The sequence below is a fragment of the Haplochromis burtoni genome, unplaced genomic scaffold (genome assembly GCF_018398535.1).
Source record: "Haplochromis burtoni strain Fernald_Lab_line unplaced genomic scaffold, NCSU_Asbu1 Contig_533, whole genome shotgun sequence".
NCBI classification, from domain to species: domain Eukaryota; kingdom Metazoa; phylum Chordata; class Actinopteri; order Cichliformes; family Cichlidae; genus Haplochromis; species Haplochromis burtoni.
In genome coordinates, this window is record NW_024582894.1 from 284,404 (window position 1) to 303,024 (window position 18,621).

Sequence of the window (18,621 nt, forward strand, 5' to 3'; positions counted from 1 at the left end):
CTCTGCTTCATAAAGTTTATCTGGATAAGTAACACATAAAAATGCTGTTGCTACCAAATGCTGACATAACAGTCACTAGAGAGTCTGGAATAAGGATGTATTCGGTGTGCATTATTAATGGCACTAGAGATACCAGCGCTGGGGTTGTCAGGGTCATTACCTCAAGAGCATCTTGCAGGCTCGACAGTTGGTATTCTTATCAAATGTGTGCATTTCAAAGTTGTGCTGATTAGCTGTGGCTCTCTCTGGCTTGATGTTGGACCTAGATAAGTAAATAATATGGAATTAAATAAACCAGTTAAACTGAGGATACCTAGGATTCTTTATTTTTTCCCATGCTACTGAAAAATAACATGGCAAAGACAATTAGTCTCACATAAAATACATTTTATCCAACTAGTCATACTCACATGGCCATATCAAATTGCTCCATCCACTTCCTCTTTGTTTCCTCAGTTTTGCAAAAGAACTGGAAGCCCTGCTTCCCTTGCAGATGGATCAGGTAGAAACCATAAGACCACTGGTGAGAAAAAGTGAGTGTTGAACAGATGGCAGAAAAAGGTTTGTGGATGGCAGACCGAGATAAGAAATAGGCATGTGATATCAGCAGTTCCAACAAATATATGGTCAAATCAAGTCAGACCTAAAAGATCATCAACATGCTTTAGCAATTAATTGGATAAGACGCTGGTCACAGACTCAGACTGTGCATATGCAATCAAGGTATTACATCCCAAAAATCACCACAGCCAAAACAAAAACAAAAACAAAAAAAAGCCACTATGAGAAGATGTGTTAAATAAGGGGATCATTTGAGCTTACCATTTTTCCACAGGACTGGTAAGCATGCAAAAAGAAAGACACCAGAGAAAGACCCAGTTACACATGCAAACATGTATGCACGCATGCAGATCCAAAAACAAAAAAGCCATGTTAGACCGGATGCCCAGTGCACTGCAGTACGTTTTCATGAATCCTAAATGATCTTCATTGCATTTACATGATTTTACAAGCACGAATGAACACAATGCACGTTTGACACAACAGTGTATAACCCCATCTGAAATCACATCAGAAATTACCATCAACAAGCTCCTTCAGCTCAAGGGCAACATTTGTAATGATTACACATGCCGCTTCATCGCCTACACCGGCCGGGCCACCTTTACAAAGATCTCACTGACGAAATTGCTCTGTCTCATTTCAAACCGTGATGTTCTTACCTTTTTCATGTCTCTGTTGTTCGTCGGGTCATCCGACATTTTATGATTTTGCAGCTCAATAATCTCTTTGAGCTCATAGCTATAGCCTTTCCTCTTGCAGACAATGACCACTTTATCAAAGAGGAATATATACCTGAAGACAATCATACATTTTTATTGAATATTGGCAGCGATAAAATGTTGCTAAAGGTTATTATAGTTTAGTTTTACTATAGAACTTGGACTCACCGGTCCTGTTTTGTTCGGTTCATAGAGGAGCACACCTTCAGTTCTCCATCTATCTTTGGCCTCCCGTACTCCTCCAGCTTCACCTGCTGCTTAGGTTGCAAAAAACAAACAAACAAACAAACAAACATAAAAAGCAGCCTACTAAACCAATGGATTCTGCAATTTTTAATAAATAATTTTGCTAGACTTTTAATTTCAGAGAGAATTAATATCCACGATAAACGATGATTCTCCATCCTCCCTTTGACTTTTTTCCAAAGTCATACCCAGTGGCTACATGTATAAATTATTCAGAGCACTTTTACTGTACGTATTACTGTATATGTGGCACATGTACAAACCAAAGCTGAATACTGACTTGGCATATCAGCAAGGAACAACAAAAGAAGTTGTGATAGAGAGATAGAAAAACGAGAAAAAAGGTTGGTGCTACACAAAATATTAAAGTGAGCAGTTTGCAGTTTACATAAATGAGTTATTAAGGGAATTATCATGGCTGAGGATCATGGAAGCACTTTGAAAGATAGAGGTGTTCTGAGGAGAGACTAATCATTCTGTCGAACTTCAAAAACACCTGTTGATAACATGCCAGTGTGTTGGCATGTATATATTAAAGAACAACCTTTAAAATGTTCTTAGCTGCTCAAAAGATAACAAGTGCAAGGAAAGTGTGGAGTACTTACAAGATTTTCTATTGAACTTTGGAATTCGCTGATTTTTTTCAGTGTCTCATTGTCTCTCTTGACTTCATTGATGTACATGGCCAGGTCCTGGAAGAGCCAGACATTCTTTCAGGCATCTGCTATTTCAAGCTGTATTTACAACACTTGAGCAACACAGTGACTGTATGTAATTATGTAGCTTTAGCTAAGAGGGTGATTCTGCAAGATTTTTAAACACACACCTGCATAGCCTCCAGAGCCTCCTTCAGTTGTTGTCTCTCGGGTCGGTCAGTTGAGTGACTCAAAAGTTCCTACGGAGAGATTATTTTGTTAGAAAAATGTTCTTGTACTTTGAGAAACTGTAAAAACCAAACTCCAATGGTGTGTCTGTTTTTCTTGGCAAAATTTGACAACTGCACACTGCAGATCTGAAATCATTAACAACACATTAAAAAGTACACTTTAAAACTTGAGTGCAAGCAGAGAGAGCAACCAGCCAAGTTCAGCTTGTTTTTTGCTTTACTAGCCCCTCCCCCTCCCCCTCCCCCCGCCCCAGATTTCTGTTTTGTTTTGTTTTTAATGCAAAGAACTAAGATAATAATGTACACAATTAGACTGCATTGCAATTTTGTTTTAGAGCTGCTTTCGAGCTGTGTACAATACAGTCTTATGACTGGTTCAGATTTTGAATTCTGTCTGATTATTATCTAAAAAAAATAATCAAAACTAAGCCTGAGGCAGTAAAGTTTCTGCCAAATGCATTTTTCTGCATCTAACATCAACAATTTTAACTTGCCTTTCTGGCCAGTATTACTCCAGTTTAACAAGTTACTTTGTTTCTTTGGTGTCTTTAAGTTAATCAAATGTGAAAGGTAAATATGCAAATTTTCTTGCTTGCACTTAGGGGTAAAGATTTGCCTGTGGTTTGGTAGGCTGGTCAGCATATATGCTGGTTAGCTTGATAAAGTAGAGATTGGTCAAAGTTATGTTGTAAAACAACCTGCTACTCATAAAGGGGTTTACTGTTCAGGTGCTAGGAAATAACACCGTATTTAATAGTGACTTCCACATTAATGCCAGCAGAGCTTGATGACCTCTGAACACTAATCATTCGATCATGTATTGCTAAATGTTTGTGTAATTTTTTCCCAAAAGTTTACTGAATTTTAAACAAAAATATGATGACGTGAAGACTGCAGCGACACTTAAAGTATTAGGAAACAACTTTATTATGTGACCAACTGGTTCTGGCTGATTGGTTAATTGGGTAAGCCACAGCCCAAACAGGTTCTGGACTGAATCAGTACAGATTAATCGTTTTGAGTAATTCAATCTCACAATTACACAGAAAAATGCCAATAGTAAATATAAAAATAAAGTAAGTACAGGAACTTTTTAAACAAAAACACAAATATGAGTATGGCAATCTGTGCAATACCAGTTGGAGAAGGGAAACCCAGAAAGATTCAGCGTTTATTAATGGCATGGCAACTTGCCTTTACAGCAGCCCTTGTTACTGCTCCATAACCCAGTGTGAAACAAGGCAGTCAGTTAGTTTTCATATTTAAAATTTTTTTTTAAGTTTCTGTTTATTTCATTAAGCACTACAGTGATGTTTTCATGGTAGATTTCACTGCTGGCAGGTACCAGCATGGAGTTAAAAAGAAGTAAACCATCTCTGTTTGAAGTTAGCAGTATGAAGAGACATTAGCTGCTAGCTGCATAACCAACAATAATTTCCAAACTATCAGCAACTGCTAGGATTGCTTAATGTGCATGTGAGGTTGTGGGAAAATAAAAGAATAAAACACTGTAAGCATAAGGTGAAAAACAAGTCCAGATGTAAATTAGGAAATAACCATAGTACTTCATTTAACTCATACTAACATACCCATAACATAACCATGGATCATTCGTCTGATATTTTGAAGCTATTATGCTATTACACGGACGAGATCCCCTGTTTTTAGGTCTTCCAATTTCAAACTAATAATGAGCTTCAATATACGGGGCATTTTCCTCACTGGCTTTTCATGCCTACTTCAAATATTATCAGCAAGTGCTTGACAAACAAAACCAAGAAAAAAGTGCTTTCATCTGGGCTCCACCTGTAACTTGTATTATCTAAGTAACCTTCTGCTCCTTTAAAGAAAGAGGTGCATTACATTTGCAAAAGAAAAACAGTTGTACTGCAAAACATATACAGCAAAATGTATAGCACAAGATCATGTTTTAAGTTTTCTGAGAATTGTTGAATTTGCTCCATGAAGTTCAACTATCATAAAAGAATGAAGAAAAGACCCATGCACAGTATCATCAAATAGGGTTCACACTCTTGAGATGATATCTATATAACAACAACTGTAGATGTACCCTTCAGCAGGACTGAACACGCACATACCCAAACCAAAACAAGCCTTGTCAGTCTGACATGCCCTGAGGCCTCAGTGTGCAGCAGTGTTTTACTGCAAAGCTGCAGGAAGCAGTGAAATGGGGTGTATTTAATCTGATTATTGCACGGTTGATTTGACCTCAGTGGTTCAGTGCCACTCCTGCAGTGGTTCGATTCAAACTAATACAGATGCCATGGCGCTCTCTGTGTGGACCTACAATCATAGCACCTGACATTTTTGAATTAAAGGACACAGAAAACTCAACATAAACAATTAGTGAATAATGTGCAAAGGCAGACACATCAATGAGGTGTATTAAGTTAAAGTCCACAAAGCAATATGTGCTGCCTCAGTGACACTTCAAACAACAGCTTTTTAAAAGGGCAGAAAAGAGTTTGTAAAATAGGTTAATGTGACAAGGGTACAAGTCTGGAAAATCACAACAACACTGACCAAATCCAGACAGCTGACATTGCCATTAGACACGGAATAAAAGAGAGAGGTGTTATGCATCATTTGAAATCAGAGCAGAGATGAACCATAGCCTCCCTGACGAAGTCTCAAGAAGAAAATCTTACAGTGAGGATCTGCTTTTCGGGATGGAAAGCTATTAACTTTCTGAAATATATACAGCACAAATCCTTGAACTCTGAGTGTCAAAAATGTCACATACAAAGTTCTTTGAAGTGGGTGCAGCATATACTGGATTTCAAGGATTTAGCAGCGTCTGAAGCACGTGCTGATGAGTGGTGATTTGACTTCGAGTTAGACTGTGATGCCAGATTTGGTCAAATCAAAAGAAACCTGCGTATTCCTTATTTAGCTTAGCTTAAGTGTAGAGTCAATTGCGCCGAGAGTGAAAGAAACAACATGTTTACTGAAATCAGAAAACACCTTTTTCATGTCTCTGTTGTTCGTCAGGTCATCTGACATTTTATGATTTCTTATAGAAGAGACGCATCATTTCCCTGCAGAAGACGGGGTTTTTGCACCTCAAACTATATCTGAAAGTTAGCAACATACACTAGCTGTGCCACAGAGACATAGCAGCACAGATGTTTGAGATAAACTTTTGAAAGGTAAGAAGTTAAAAATAAAGCACGTGTGTATGATATCACACGGCTATTTAGCCAAAATCTTAATTACATTTGAATGAAACTGTGTAAACACATAAACAGGTTTTACAGATTTGGATTTTACCTTTAGTAGGAGGTGATACTTCAGCACCCTCTGCATGGGAACTACCAAAAGATCTTGGAGCTTGAACTTTCCTTCTTGCACTTTCATTGTACATTCCTGTGGAAGAGTGACACAAGCAGTGGCACAGTTATTACATGTTGCATAATACAGCATTGTAGATTTCCTACAAACAAGTATTCATTTGTTGTTTAAGAATACACTGTTGTGTTGCTGCTGTTGCTTCCACACATTCACAGGGCACTCCTTTAGCAATGAGGCCGGTTTATTCTTTCAGGGCACAAAAACTCTGGTTGTGCCAGCTATTTGTGACACAATTACGCAGCATACTGAGAGAGGACATCCTCTGACAAATGAGTGCATATCCCTAAATTCTCTCTTGGCTCCATAAGAAGCGCTCTTTTGTTAGTATTATCCTATAAGGTTCCCTCACAGTGGTGTCTGTGTACATCTTTGTTCACTCGGTTTCTTTAAATGTGCAATATCAGCAAAGCTTATCCTGTTTTACAAACAGTACTTTTCTATACTGAGCCAATAACAGGCTGACTTAGCCTTTTACAAAGCTCCTTTATTTTGAATGGGGTATCTCAGTTACTACTACCCTCTGTAGCTATATGTATTGCCTTTTGTGCTCATCAGCTCTAGGGCCCACTTGTCCTCCCATTCTAACTGCAAATGTGCTTTAATCCCGCTCTACCCTGCATTCCTTTTCTAAGGATTTTCAGTCTGTATAACATCACAAAATCATAGCAGCATACTGAGGGGAGATCTTGTTGTATACATAGATTCTAAAAATGTCCCAGATTTACACAGTAAAGGTTCCTTTTCTCTTGTTTCATCTTTTCCTGTGCACAAGGAAATTTAACAATACAACCAAGATCCACCACAACCCCTGTTTGGTTAATATTCCGTTTTGTTCAGTATAACAAAATGTTCTGAATTTTTTAAGGCTCTAGGGGCAAATATGCAAATTACATCTGACTTCATTATAGGTTCTGCCTAACAAAGGCAAAGCTTGGCCCCACTGATGAATTTATTTAAGTCATTATTTAGTCATTGTCATTGTTTATTCAACAGTAAATTTTACTTTTGATTTGCGCTTTGATTGAAACGGCCATATTCTAAAGCAGCTTATTTTGTTGGTACAACTCTTCAGAGCATGTACTGCAAGTCTGGATTGATATAAAATTTTAGATTTGAGTATACTTTCTAAAAGAAATACTGCATCACTTTGTCCTTTTTCTGTAGTTGGCACACAATGAATTTGGTAGTAATGCAATACACCGAAATATGTTTCTCTTCTCCTGTGGTGTTTGCACATGGTGCATGGGCAAAACACTAGCTTGAATGCCATATCAAAACAGGTGGACAAATATCCAGCTGCTGTAATATAATAATGTATCTCCACACACTAGTGCCAGGAGTCAGCAGGAACATTTAACAATTTGTAAATATAATTTTGCTGGCTATCACACTCTGGAACCCGGTGAGCTTTTTTGACATGGTGCATTAACCTGTGGAAGCAGCCATTAGAAGACAGGCACATTGTGGTCATAAATGGATGGACATGATCAGCAAAAATACTCAGGTAGGCTGTGTTTTTTTTAAATGACACTCAATTGGTACTGTAAGGGGTCCAAAGTGTGCCAAGAAAATGTTCCCCACACCATTAGTCCACCACCACTAGCCTTAGCTGTTGGCACAAACAGGATAAATCCATGCCATCTTCTTTTTGAAGCGAAATTCTGATCCTGTCATTAAAGTGTCACAGCAGAAATCCAGACTCACCAGAGCGGCACATGATGTGGTCATCTGATTTAAGGTTGGTCACATTTTGGATTCAGAGAAGATGTTGCATACCTTGGTTGTAACATGCTTTTTTCAGTTACTGTTGCCTTATTATCAGCTAGAAAACAATCTGGCCATGATCTCTGCCCTCTGGCATGAAGAAGGTATGTTCACCCTGACAAATGCTACTCACCACATATTTTTACTTTTTTGTGTCATTGTCTGCAAACTTTGGAGATGGATGAGTGGTAAAATCCTAGCAGATCATCAGTTTTTAAAATACTCAGACCAGATAATTTGGTACAAATACAACACCTTCTGAGTACGACATTCATTTTAAACGTGTGTAGAGATGAATGTTACCTCTACTTTAATCCTGACATCTTCCCGTGTGGCTATTAGCTCGTCCAGTTTCTTCTGGGCATTCTCCATGTGGCTGCAGTACTGACCATAGATCAGCAACCTGGGGATGTGAAAAACTAATTAATCCAGTTACTCTGTTACAACTCATCCTCATTAAGGAATCCACAGAAGAAATATGAGGAGACTGTATAAAAATGTCTACAGCTGATACTCTCAAAAGAAATAGTACAAGGACACAAACATTTAAAAGTCCCAGAATAATCTTGAATACAACAAAAGCAACTTTTTGAAATGTTAGGCTTTCTTATTAAAGCTATTTTATTTTTAAGATCATGACTACATCCACTCACAAATGTCCCACTGTGCCCTTAGAAATGCTGGAGGTCCAAATAATAAAACATTAATGTTTTTAGGAGACTGTTGAGATTATAATTTGCATATTTTTGCTCGTCCTCGGTGAGGAAAAGAGCAAGTGGGCCCATAAACCTCCGTGTGGTGTTTGCAGTCTAAAAATAAGAATTAATAAGGACTAATAAGTCTTGTGTTAACATCTAAAATTACGAGATTTATAATATCTTTGTTAAAACACAGGTAAAACATGTCTACAATTAGCTGTAAAGTAGAATATTTTGGTAGTATATGGACCTTCAGGCAACATATTCATTTTAAGTTTATTAATATAATTTGGGAAGTCACGTTAAGAGTCATTTAACACTAATGGGTACAGATAAATGCATGTGTGAATAAATGTATTATAATTAATGAATTATAATTAAAAATATATTCACATCCAAGGGAAATATTTGAAGGGGTGGCATACTCTTGCCAATAAGCTATAATCATAGCGTACTAATGAAAGTCAGGGCTTTATATCAGTTGGTTTGCAGAGCTCCTCTTATCAGTGTGTGAGGGGAAAACAATCTTTTAATTTTGAGTAGTGAGGATATGAGAGCTGAGTTCATTAGATATTACAATGGGACACTGACATAGATCTACGGGTTCAGCTGGGAGGGAGTTCAAAGTCATCTTGCCTGGAGGATGCCACTGCACGTGGCAAACATTCTTTGCACTTACTCAGTCAAAGTAGGGCACTGGCACAGGCTGGTATAGTGCAACCCACCCCCACAGCTTGGTAGAGTTGGCACATAGGCCTCTTAATCTGAATCTTAAGCGAGCGAGGCGGTGTAGAGAGCTGGCACCCTGAAGTCTAATCAAGCCTCTGATAGCTTTGAATAACAGGCACTAAAAACAGACCATCCAGGGAACTTTGGTAATGATGCAATCAGGAAACAAAACTGGTTATGCATAGTGACACATATTATGCATTTATTTTATATTTAACTTAAGGTTAACCATTTCTATTCATGTATTTTAATCAATAAGGATACAAATCTTTGGAATGACAAGTCTGTTTAAATTGTCATTAATGGGTATTTCAAAAATTCTGCATGCAGTGTTCCCAAAACACAAACTTCAAATATTAGAGCAAAAGTCTCTTTTAAAATGATTAATTGCTCTCTTCCAGTGGCTCTAAAAAATTCATGGCTACAAAACTGTTTTTCAGTTATGCAACTTATGCCAGATGTGAAACACTGAACATCTTCACCTTAAAAGCAGCATTTCTGTCAAACCCATTCACCATGTGATTATCCTCTGCTCTGCAGAGATCAACAAGAGGTGATCACTGGAGTTTTAACTGGAGCTCAGACAGAGGTTTGAATAAGGCCCCCTCCTGCAGGCTCCAGCTATGGTTAAGCCCAGGGCTAACAAGCCCCTGATTAAGATGTGATCCACACTCTGGGAGACAGCTCTCCTCAGCTCTGGCTCCTCTTTGACGACACAGTGATTGAGATTAATGGTGGCCTTGATCAATTTTAAGACTGTGCGATATAGTGAGGACATAATGGTACGTGCCAGGTCACAAATCTTATAGTGAGCTATCAGCTCCTAATAGGACATGAAGGAGTTTGTAATAGCAGCATACGAAATGATGCGATTTAACTTCAGTATGGAAATTATAAGAAATGTTAAAAAAACTTGGTGAAGATGAACAAAATGAAGAACAATGGTGACTCTTTAAGTTATGCAGCAAGCAAATGTGGCTACACTGTCCTAAAGGCTAGAGCAGGGGTAGGCAACCTTTCTGATGGTGAGTGCCATTTAAATTTTCCTCAGAGGTCAGTGTGCCATATGATTGCATTAGCAATAAATTTAATAACGCTCTATATTAACACTTACACACTATATAGAACCACTTTATAGAATTATATTTGTTCGCAGATGTTGGCAGCTATCAGCGAATAGTTATCAGCTATTTTGAAACAAAAAAAAGACTTTTTATCCATAACAGCAAATGAACTGTACAACAGAAAATACAAATGCTATTTATGGTCTCCTCCCAAGAATGATAAGAAAAATAAACTGGGACAATATGGCATGTCTGTTAATACAGAGACACACATGTTAATGTGATCTCTGGTCTCCCACTCAGAGACACAGGTCTCCAGTGTCCAGCATTCAGACCTGAGGACACTCATGTGAGAGAAAATCTGCTCACACAGATATGTAGAGCCAAATACTGTCAATAAGGCCTCTGCAATGTTCTGAAGACAGTTAAACTTGTCAGGTAGTGATGTCCAGCAGGTGAAAATGCAAGCTCCATGAACACGCACAGCTGTGGATTCCAGCTGCTTCGATGTTGCATTAACTGGCATTAACTCAGCCAGTTAATGCGAGACAAATCCAGCTGCTCATTAAAGATTTCTGGTTTGATCAGAAAATAAAACATTGGTCCATACACCTGAAAGTCCCAAAAATGCATTGTGTCTCGAGTCTACGGATGTATCCGTGTATTTCCGTGGTGCTGATGCTGTGCTGAGCGAACAGCTCCTGAAGCTTTTGAAGTGTCGGAATGTGGAAAGCTAACAATGTCCCTCTCACCGGTAGGTGAGTTAGTTACTTTTAGCCAATTGAATCTGGTAGTTGGGGCTGTTAGCTAAGATACCGTCAACTAATGTGTCTATGCGAGCTGATTTGCACCGCTGGCCCGGCCATTAATTTTTTGATGCACCTTCTCAGATTAATTCACTGTGTGTCGTGCCCAGGGCTGGACTGGGACAAAAAAACAGCCCAGGCATTTTGACTAAAGACTGGCCCACCAGGTATTAAAGCCATAAAGCCTTTGAATGAAAACAAACGGTCTGTTGTATACAGGGAGTGCAGAATTATTAGGCAAATGAGTATTTTGTCCACATCATCCTCTTCATGCATGTTGTCTTACTCCAAGCTGTATAGGCTCGAAAGCCTACTACCAATTAAGCATATTAGGTGATGTGCATCTCTGTAATGAGAAGGGGTGTGGTCTAATGACATCAACACCCTATATCAGGTGTGCATAATTATTAGGCAACGTCCTTTCCTTTGGCAAAATGGGTCAAAAGAAGGACTTGACAGGCTCAGAAAAGTCAAAAATAGTGAGATATCTTGCAGAGGGATGCAGCAGTCTCAAAATTGCAAAGCTTCTGAAGCGTGATCATCGAACAATCAAGAGTTTCATTCAAAATAGTCAACAGGGTCGCAAGAAGCGTGTGGAAAAACCAAGGCGCAAAATAACTGCCCATGAACTGAGAAAAGTCAAGCGTGCAGCTGCCAAGATGCCACTTGCCACCAGTTTGGCCATATTTCAGAGCTGCAACATCACTGGAGTGCCCAAAAGCACAAGGTGTGCAATACTCAGAGACATGGCCAAGGTAAGAAAGGCTGAAAGACGACCACCACTGAACAAGACACACAAGCTGAAACGTCAAGACTGGGCCAAGAAATATCTCAAGACTGGTTTTTCTAAGGTTTTATGGACTGATGAAATGAGAGTGAGTCTTGATGGGCCAGATGGATGGGCCCGTGGCTGGATTGGTAAAGGGCAGAGAGCTCCAGTCCGACTCAGACGCCAGCAAGGTGGAGGTGGAGTACTGGTTTGGGCTGGTATCATCAAAGATGAGCTTGTGGGGCCTTTTCGGGTTGAGGATGGAGTCAAGCTCAACTCCCAGTCCTACTGCCAGTTTCTGGAAGACACCTTCTTCAAGCAGTGGTACAGGAAGAAGTCTGCATCCTTCAAGAAAACATGATTTCATGCAGGACAATGCTCCATCACACGCGTCCAAGTACTCCACAGCGTGGCTGGCAAGAAAGGGTATAAAAGAAGAAAAACTAATGACATGGCCACCTTGTTCACCTGATCTGAACCCCATTGAGAACCTGTGGTCCATCATCAAATGTGAGATTTACAAGGAGGGAAAACAGTACACCTCTCTGAACAGTGTCTGGGAGGCTGTGGTTGCTGCTGCACGCAATGTTGATGGTGAACAGATCAAAACACTGACAGAATCCATGGATGGCAGGCTTTTGAGTGTCCTTGCAAAGAAAGGTGGCTATATTGGTCGCTGATTTGTTTTTGTTTTGTTTTTGAATGTCAGAAATGTATATTTGTGAATGTGGAGATGTTATATTGGTTCACTGGTAAAAATAAATAATTGAAATGGGTAGGGGAGACCGGGGATAGTTGTAACGTGGGTCAGTTGTAACACTTCCAATTTCTCCAATCAGGGCTAAGTTTCAAATGATGTGACTCATCCTGTGCATGCCCAATTCAGTTCTGCTATCACATGTGAAAAATCAGCACATTTTGTCAAACACAGACAATTTAACACGAAAAAAAGTAATTTGTATGCCAAAAAGTAAGTTTTTCTACTTTATTTCAATTTCTAATAGCATTATCTGCTTTGCAGTTAAACTCATCAAACTTAAATTATGTTATTTGTATGTCTATGGGGATATATTCTGTGTAGGTCTTTAGTGCTAATGTTTTAGCCGTTGGCTGTAATGTTAGCTAGTTCATGGCTATAGGAGTCTGGGTCAGTTGTAACAGCAACAGTCTGGGTTAGTTGTAACAATAATGCAGATGTTACAACTTACCACACTATTACTTTAACTTATATTAAACAAGTTGGGGCAACGACATCAGCAGAGAGAGGTTCACTGGTCACATTTGTATATGCGGTTAATGCCATTGGCAACACAATTCCTCCACTGTTTGTGTTCCCACACATACATTATGCAGACCACTGTGTCAGAGATGGACCAGTAGGAAGTACTGGTAGTGGAAATAAATCAGGATGGGTGCAAGAAACAGATTTCCTCATCTTTCTGAAGCACTTTGCAAACCACACCAAGGTAAGCCATGATAAAAAGTAATGGAATTGCGATGCTGGTGAACAACTACATTTTTTCAGCTTCATTGTTATGTTCAAAATTGGTGCAAGAGTTGTAGGTTATAATGCCCACTGAGCCAATGAGGCCAAACTCAAGGAAGACCAACCAAAATTAATGAAATATTCAGTTGCAGAAAATTCCATAATTTGTCTTTTTTGGGGGGTTGGAATATGTTCAAAAGCTAGATTTCTGCATTCTGTCACACACACACAGCTACATAAATGGATGTAAGTGCATTCATGTGTTGAATAAACAAAGATTACATGTTAATGTTTTGTTAGTACCCTTATTTCATTGTGTTACATTTCACCCCAGGATATGTTACAACTAACCCAGACTATGGGGTTAATTGTAACATTTCACTCTTTGTGTTTGAGACCATACCATGCAATGGGTAATTGTGCTGCAGAGAAAATAGCTGCACTATTTAATAGCAGAGACATGTAAATACTTTGCATTACATTTTGAATCCACTACCTTAAAAGAGCTCCAATTTACAGACAGAAATGTCAAAAATGTTACAACTATCCCCGGTCTCCCCTATATATTTGTTTTTTGTTAAGTTGCCTAATAATTATGCACAGTAATAGTCACCGCACACACAGATATCCCCCTAAAATAGCTAAAACTAAAAACAAACTAAAAACTACTTCCAAAAACATTCAGCTTTGATATTAATGAGTTTTTTGGGTTCATTGAGAACATGGTTGTTGTTCAATAATAACATTATTCCTCAAAAATACAACTTGCCTAATAATTCTGCACTCCCTGTAAGTATGATCTATACATTTTACATCAGAAAAAACTTTGGTTGTAAGCTTCAGATAATTATTTAATAACAGCGCAGACATTTTAAATGAGAATAGAAGAAAGTATTTCTTTGTGCCCCCCTCTCCCTGTTAATGCCCTACCTGGCCCCTGGCAAAACTTTGCTAGACCCGCCCCTGCACAGTTACCAGCTGTCAGCTACTTAGAAAAGTATCCTGGTGTTATTTGTCTCTCAGAAACAGTTCAGAACTTCCCTTCAACTCATTCATGTCACCTAAAAGGTAAACCTGTTTCTCCATCACCTGTTCAGCTGAGGCACGTGTGCCTAGGGTTGCCGGCCCCTGGGCTAGAGCTTGCTTCTTTTTCATTTTTCATTTTTCAATCCATGGCCTTAACCCTCTCAAGGCAGGCGTTGCCGATTTGCAACAGTTAAAAACTAACAACCTGATTACCCCACATACATATTTTATGAGTTTTTTTTACTCAGAAGTACCACTGCAGGACTTGGTTGTGCATTAGCAACAAAAAGTTTAATTTGAGCCTGAGAGGGTTAATAAACAAACTATTCAATGAACAAATTATGTTTCTCTCAAAACAATAACCAGACGTTATTAAATAAGGTAATTGACTGTTTATTTTCTGTGTGTGAGTCACTTTAACAGAAGGCCATTCTTCAGTGTGTGGAAGTCATTGAGACTATTTTAGCTACGAGCTTTTGCTTCTGCTGCACTTTTATTTTATCTAGGCCACCTGTCCATTGCCAAGTTGCTTGAGTTTAATCTCAGTGCACCTACTAGCCCTCCAAAACCCTAGCTTCACATCACGTTCATATTTCTAGGGTTGAGTGCTCTTTAGGGTAGTGTAGCGTTCTTTGGTACAAATGTAATTATACAAAGCTTTAATGAAGTTTATGGAACTCAAACAATTTTTAAAGCTTATTTTAACAGGTAACAAGGAACAGTATCAAAGACCCATATGGAAAAGATATATATAAATCTTATAAAGTTTGTATCTGTCTTGTGTGAAACTTGTATGAAAAGCATACAAGAGTGAAAACAGATATAAGATCCCTTGAAAAATTATATAATGAAACTTGTATGTTTTGGATACTTACTAAAACAATATATGAAAGTACTTACTAAAACAATATATGAAAGTAATGAGAAAGTGGCCACTTTCATGAGTAAATCACATATAAGTTTTTACTATTTCTTTTCCATATGGGGAGGTACAATATTTTTGCTATTTTACAATTACATTGCTATATTTCATCAGCCTGTTTGTGTTCAGTATCATGAAAAGGCAACCAGTTAAATTCTGTATGTATATAAAATAAAATATAGGGTGCTGTTATATAATAAATGAAAAAAAAATCTATTTTTATGACCAAAATATCACCCCAACAATCACTAAATCTCACAAAAACTATATTTGGATACAACAAAATTCGGATACATGAACATTTTTAATAGCAAGCTTTTTATCTAAACTGTGAGAGGCCAATTGAAAGTGTTGTCATCTTCTTAAACCGAGATCGTGAAACCAAACTGCTAGTGACACACAAGTACACTGAAGCATCCATGCAGTCTTCTCACCCAGCCAGCTCTAATTAGTCTGTGATGTGGTGATAAATACGCTCAATGCTTAACCACGGCTCTTAAGAAATTGCTGAAAACTGGTGACAATTCATTACTAACAGTTTACTAACATTTTTCGACATTCAAGCACAAGAATTTGTGCTTGAATGTTTGCACACTGATGAATACTGTGTTGTGGTTGTTTGTTTTCCTTCTGTACAGATTTGAGGAAAAACCCGATCACCTTCTTTTAGTTGCTCCCTTTAGGGGTTGCTACAGCATATTATTTGCCTTCATTTCACCCTAACCGTAGCATCCTCTTCTGTCACACCAACCCTCTCCATGAATCTTCTATGCAGTTTTCCTCTTTTCCTCCTACCTGGCAGCTCCATATTCAACATCCTTTGCCCATTATCCCTCCACTGTACATGTCTGACCATCTCAGCCTTGTCTCTCTAACTTTGTCTCCTAACTGCTCAAACTGAGCTGTTCCTCTTATGTACTATTGATGAACTGCATGCTTCATTTGGCAAACATTTTATGGCTGGCTGCCCTGCCTGATGCTACCCTCCCCATTTAACTGGGCTTGAGAGGTATATGGAGTATTGGTTTATTTTTTTTTTTTTTTTTTGGGGGGGGGGGAATGATATCAGATATAACATCAACAACTTTTATAAAGCTGATTACAGCGAGGGAAACAAGAAGAAGAAATCATCCCAGTGGTCAACCACAAAGTCTGCAGTGTGAATAGTTACCTTCCACTGGAAAATAACGATATTTCTATTCATTAAATGATCGTTTGGTAAGTTTCCCGCTGTGCCATTAGCATACCTGCAGGATGCAGTAGCCCACGCAAGGAAAAGGAAAAAGATAGATAAATAAACAGGAGTTTGCAAGTGCAGGAAGAAACTTCATGTTTTTATTCTTTTAAGTGCCGGTGATATTGCCCTGCTGTGCTGGCCTCTTCTGACGCCATCGTGCATGTTATCTCACAGGAAATGCAATTTTGAGTTGATGTGCTCTGAGCCTTCACCCCCCACCCTTGTGGAGCCCTGCGAGGCGAGTCAGGCAAGTGAGGAAACCTCCCAGCAAAGCAGAAGTGACAGGCTGTGGAACTAGCTAATATTCTCTGACACATGGCATTGGGACCCTCTCACCTCTACTCAACATATCCAGCACACAGCAAATGGAGGAGAACACAGAGCAAAGACCTCCACTAAAGAGCCTCATAGCATGGCCATGATTAGGCACTGCATGGATACCAGGGAGTCAGATTACTCCGGAAATGAGTTGGGGAATGTTGCAAATGAGTGCATCAACAAGAGGGCACTTAGATGCCCATTTAGTTTATAGAGCTTCCTCTGAGTGTACTTTTCCATTCTGCCTGGTTCTGACTGTTTAAGAATTGAGCATATAAACCAGTGACATTTTCAGCATGGCATTCAGACCAATACAAAAAAAAAAGCTTTTCATCTTTGGCACCAACGTGAGGCAAAAAAACGATACAAGCACATTGTTGTAAAGGTCACAGGGACTTACAAGCATAGATAACCAAATTTATTATGCAAAGCCAGGTCCTTAGAAAATTGCCAAGATGAATGAAGAGAGCATTGCTGTGTGAATAAAAATCCCCTGGTCACTGTTGTCTATCGCCATGGCGAGACAAGACACCACTGTGGCTCATAATGAGGACGGTCTACATGTCAATCATAGTGAGAAAGTCAAGGCTTCTGACGTAAAGGTTCCTCAAATCAAATGAATGGTCTTAAAATAACCCAGCATCTCTTTTGTGACAAATGTTGGTAATGGTAAATAGCAATGAATCGTATGTAATTAGGAAATCTGTATATAAATGGAACGAAGCAGAAGCAGAAGTTTAAAAACCATTTACCAAACAACATGCAGATTGTATAGTGCTGTGAATAGGCATTTGTCCCCTGTCTGGTTTCTTTTTTAAACATGAGTAAATAGAAAATGCAGTTTTAAAATGATGATCTTATGTATCAAGGGGAAAAAATCTATCCCAAAGGTTTACTTTTTCACATAGGGAAATAATAATTGGTTGTTTTTGAGGGTTTTTTTTAGACATTTAGACATGGACTTGCTGGGATGTTTCAGATCATTGTCCAGCTGCATAACCCAAATGCTCTTGAACTGAAAGCCTCTCCTTAAGAATTTTCTGGTAGAGACAGAATTCTTGGTTCCATCAGCTTCACAAGTCATCCAAGTCCTGAAGCAGCAAAGCAGCCGCCTGCCATCACACCACCACCACCATGTTGACACGATGTTGTTTTTATGAAATGCTGTGTTAGTTTTATGCCAGATGTAACAAGACGACATTACTTTTTCACAAAGGGCCAGGTAGATTTAGATATTTTTTTCCTTGTTCACTTAAATTAGTTTAATTTGTTACATACAAACAAATTTAAAAAAAGAAATCAGCAAGGGGGCAAATACATCTCCAACCTATCTTGGCAAAAGGGTGCCTCTCCCTGAGCCTGGTTCTGCCAGAGGTTTCTTCTGGTTAAAAGGGAGTTTTTGCTTCCCACCGTTGCCAAGTGCTTGCTCAAAAGGGTTCGTCTAATTGTTGGGGTTTTCGCTGTATTATTGCAGGGTCTTTACCCTACAAAATAAGGTCCTTCGCTTTGACTTGGTTTTATATAAATAAAATGTGTTTATATAGTGATCCAGTTTAAATAACATTGAACTAAATTTAATTTTTACAGCACTGTATGTGCCCCTTTAATGCCATTCTGTTTGTTCAAAAGAGTGGAAATCTTAGTGTAGAGCAACATTTGATTTTAGTGTCATGGAGCTCTTTGCTTCAACACAACATTGTCCATCATACAGCATAGCGCGTACAGACAGGTTGATTTCTTCCCAGTCTTGTGTGAAATAAATTGACTCGCCTCTCCAATGTTCCATCTAACACTTTTACAATAAACTGTAATTCTGACTGTGAGACATCATCTTACAGTGACCAGTGTTACAGGCACTTTAATGGGTAGGACAAGCCTGCAGGTGTGTTCATAAAGATGTAGATTCTTCTTCTTCCAGTATATTATTATATAGTATATTATCCAGTATTGATACAGATGGAAAAAAAAATAATAATAAATAAATAAATAAATAAATAAATATATATATATATATA

The 18,621-nt window shown here is 38.6% G+C and overlaps 1 protein-coding gene across 1 annotated transcript in view; it reads right to left on the bottom strand.

Annotated features, from left to right (window-relative positions):
- Positions 1-18,621, bottom strand: part of vav2 (vav 2 guanine nucleotide exchange factor) — a 58,741-nt gene that overhangs the window by 14,257 nt on the left and 25,863 nt on the right. Inside the window, exons 8-16 of the mRNA XM_042214224.1 lie at positions 7,855-7,954; positions 5,707-5,802; positions 2,356-2,424; positions 2,135-2,221; positions 1,452-1,540; positions 1,224-1,356; positions 823-837; positions 411-520; positions 161-262 (exon numbers count right to left, since the gene is read on the bottom strand). Coding sequence (XP_042070158.1) covers positions 161-262; positions 411-520; positions 823-837; positions 1,224-1,356; positions 1,452-1,540; positions 2,135-2,221; positions 2,356-2,424; positions 5,707-5,802; positions 7,855-7,954 — 801 coding nt within the window. The remainder of the gene's footprint in view (positions 1-160; positions 263-410; positions 521-822; positions 838-1,223; positions 1,357-1,451; positions 1,541-2,134; positions 2,222-2,355; positions 2,425-5,706; positions 5,803-7,854; positions 7,955-18,621) is intronic.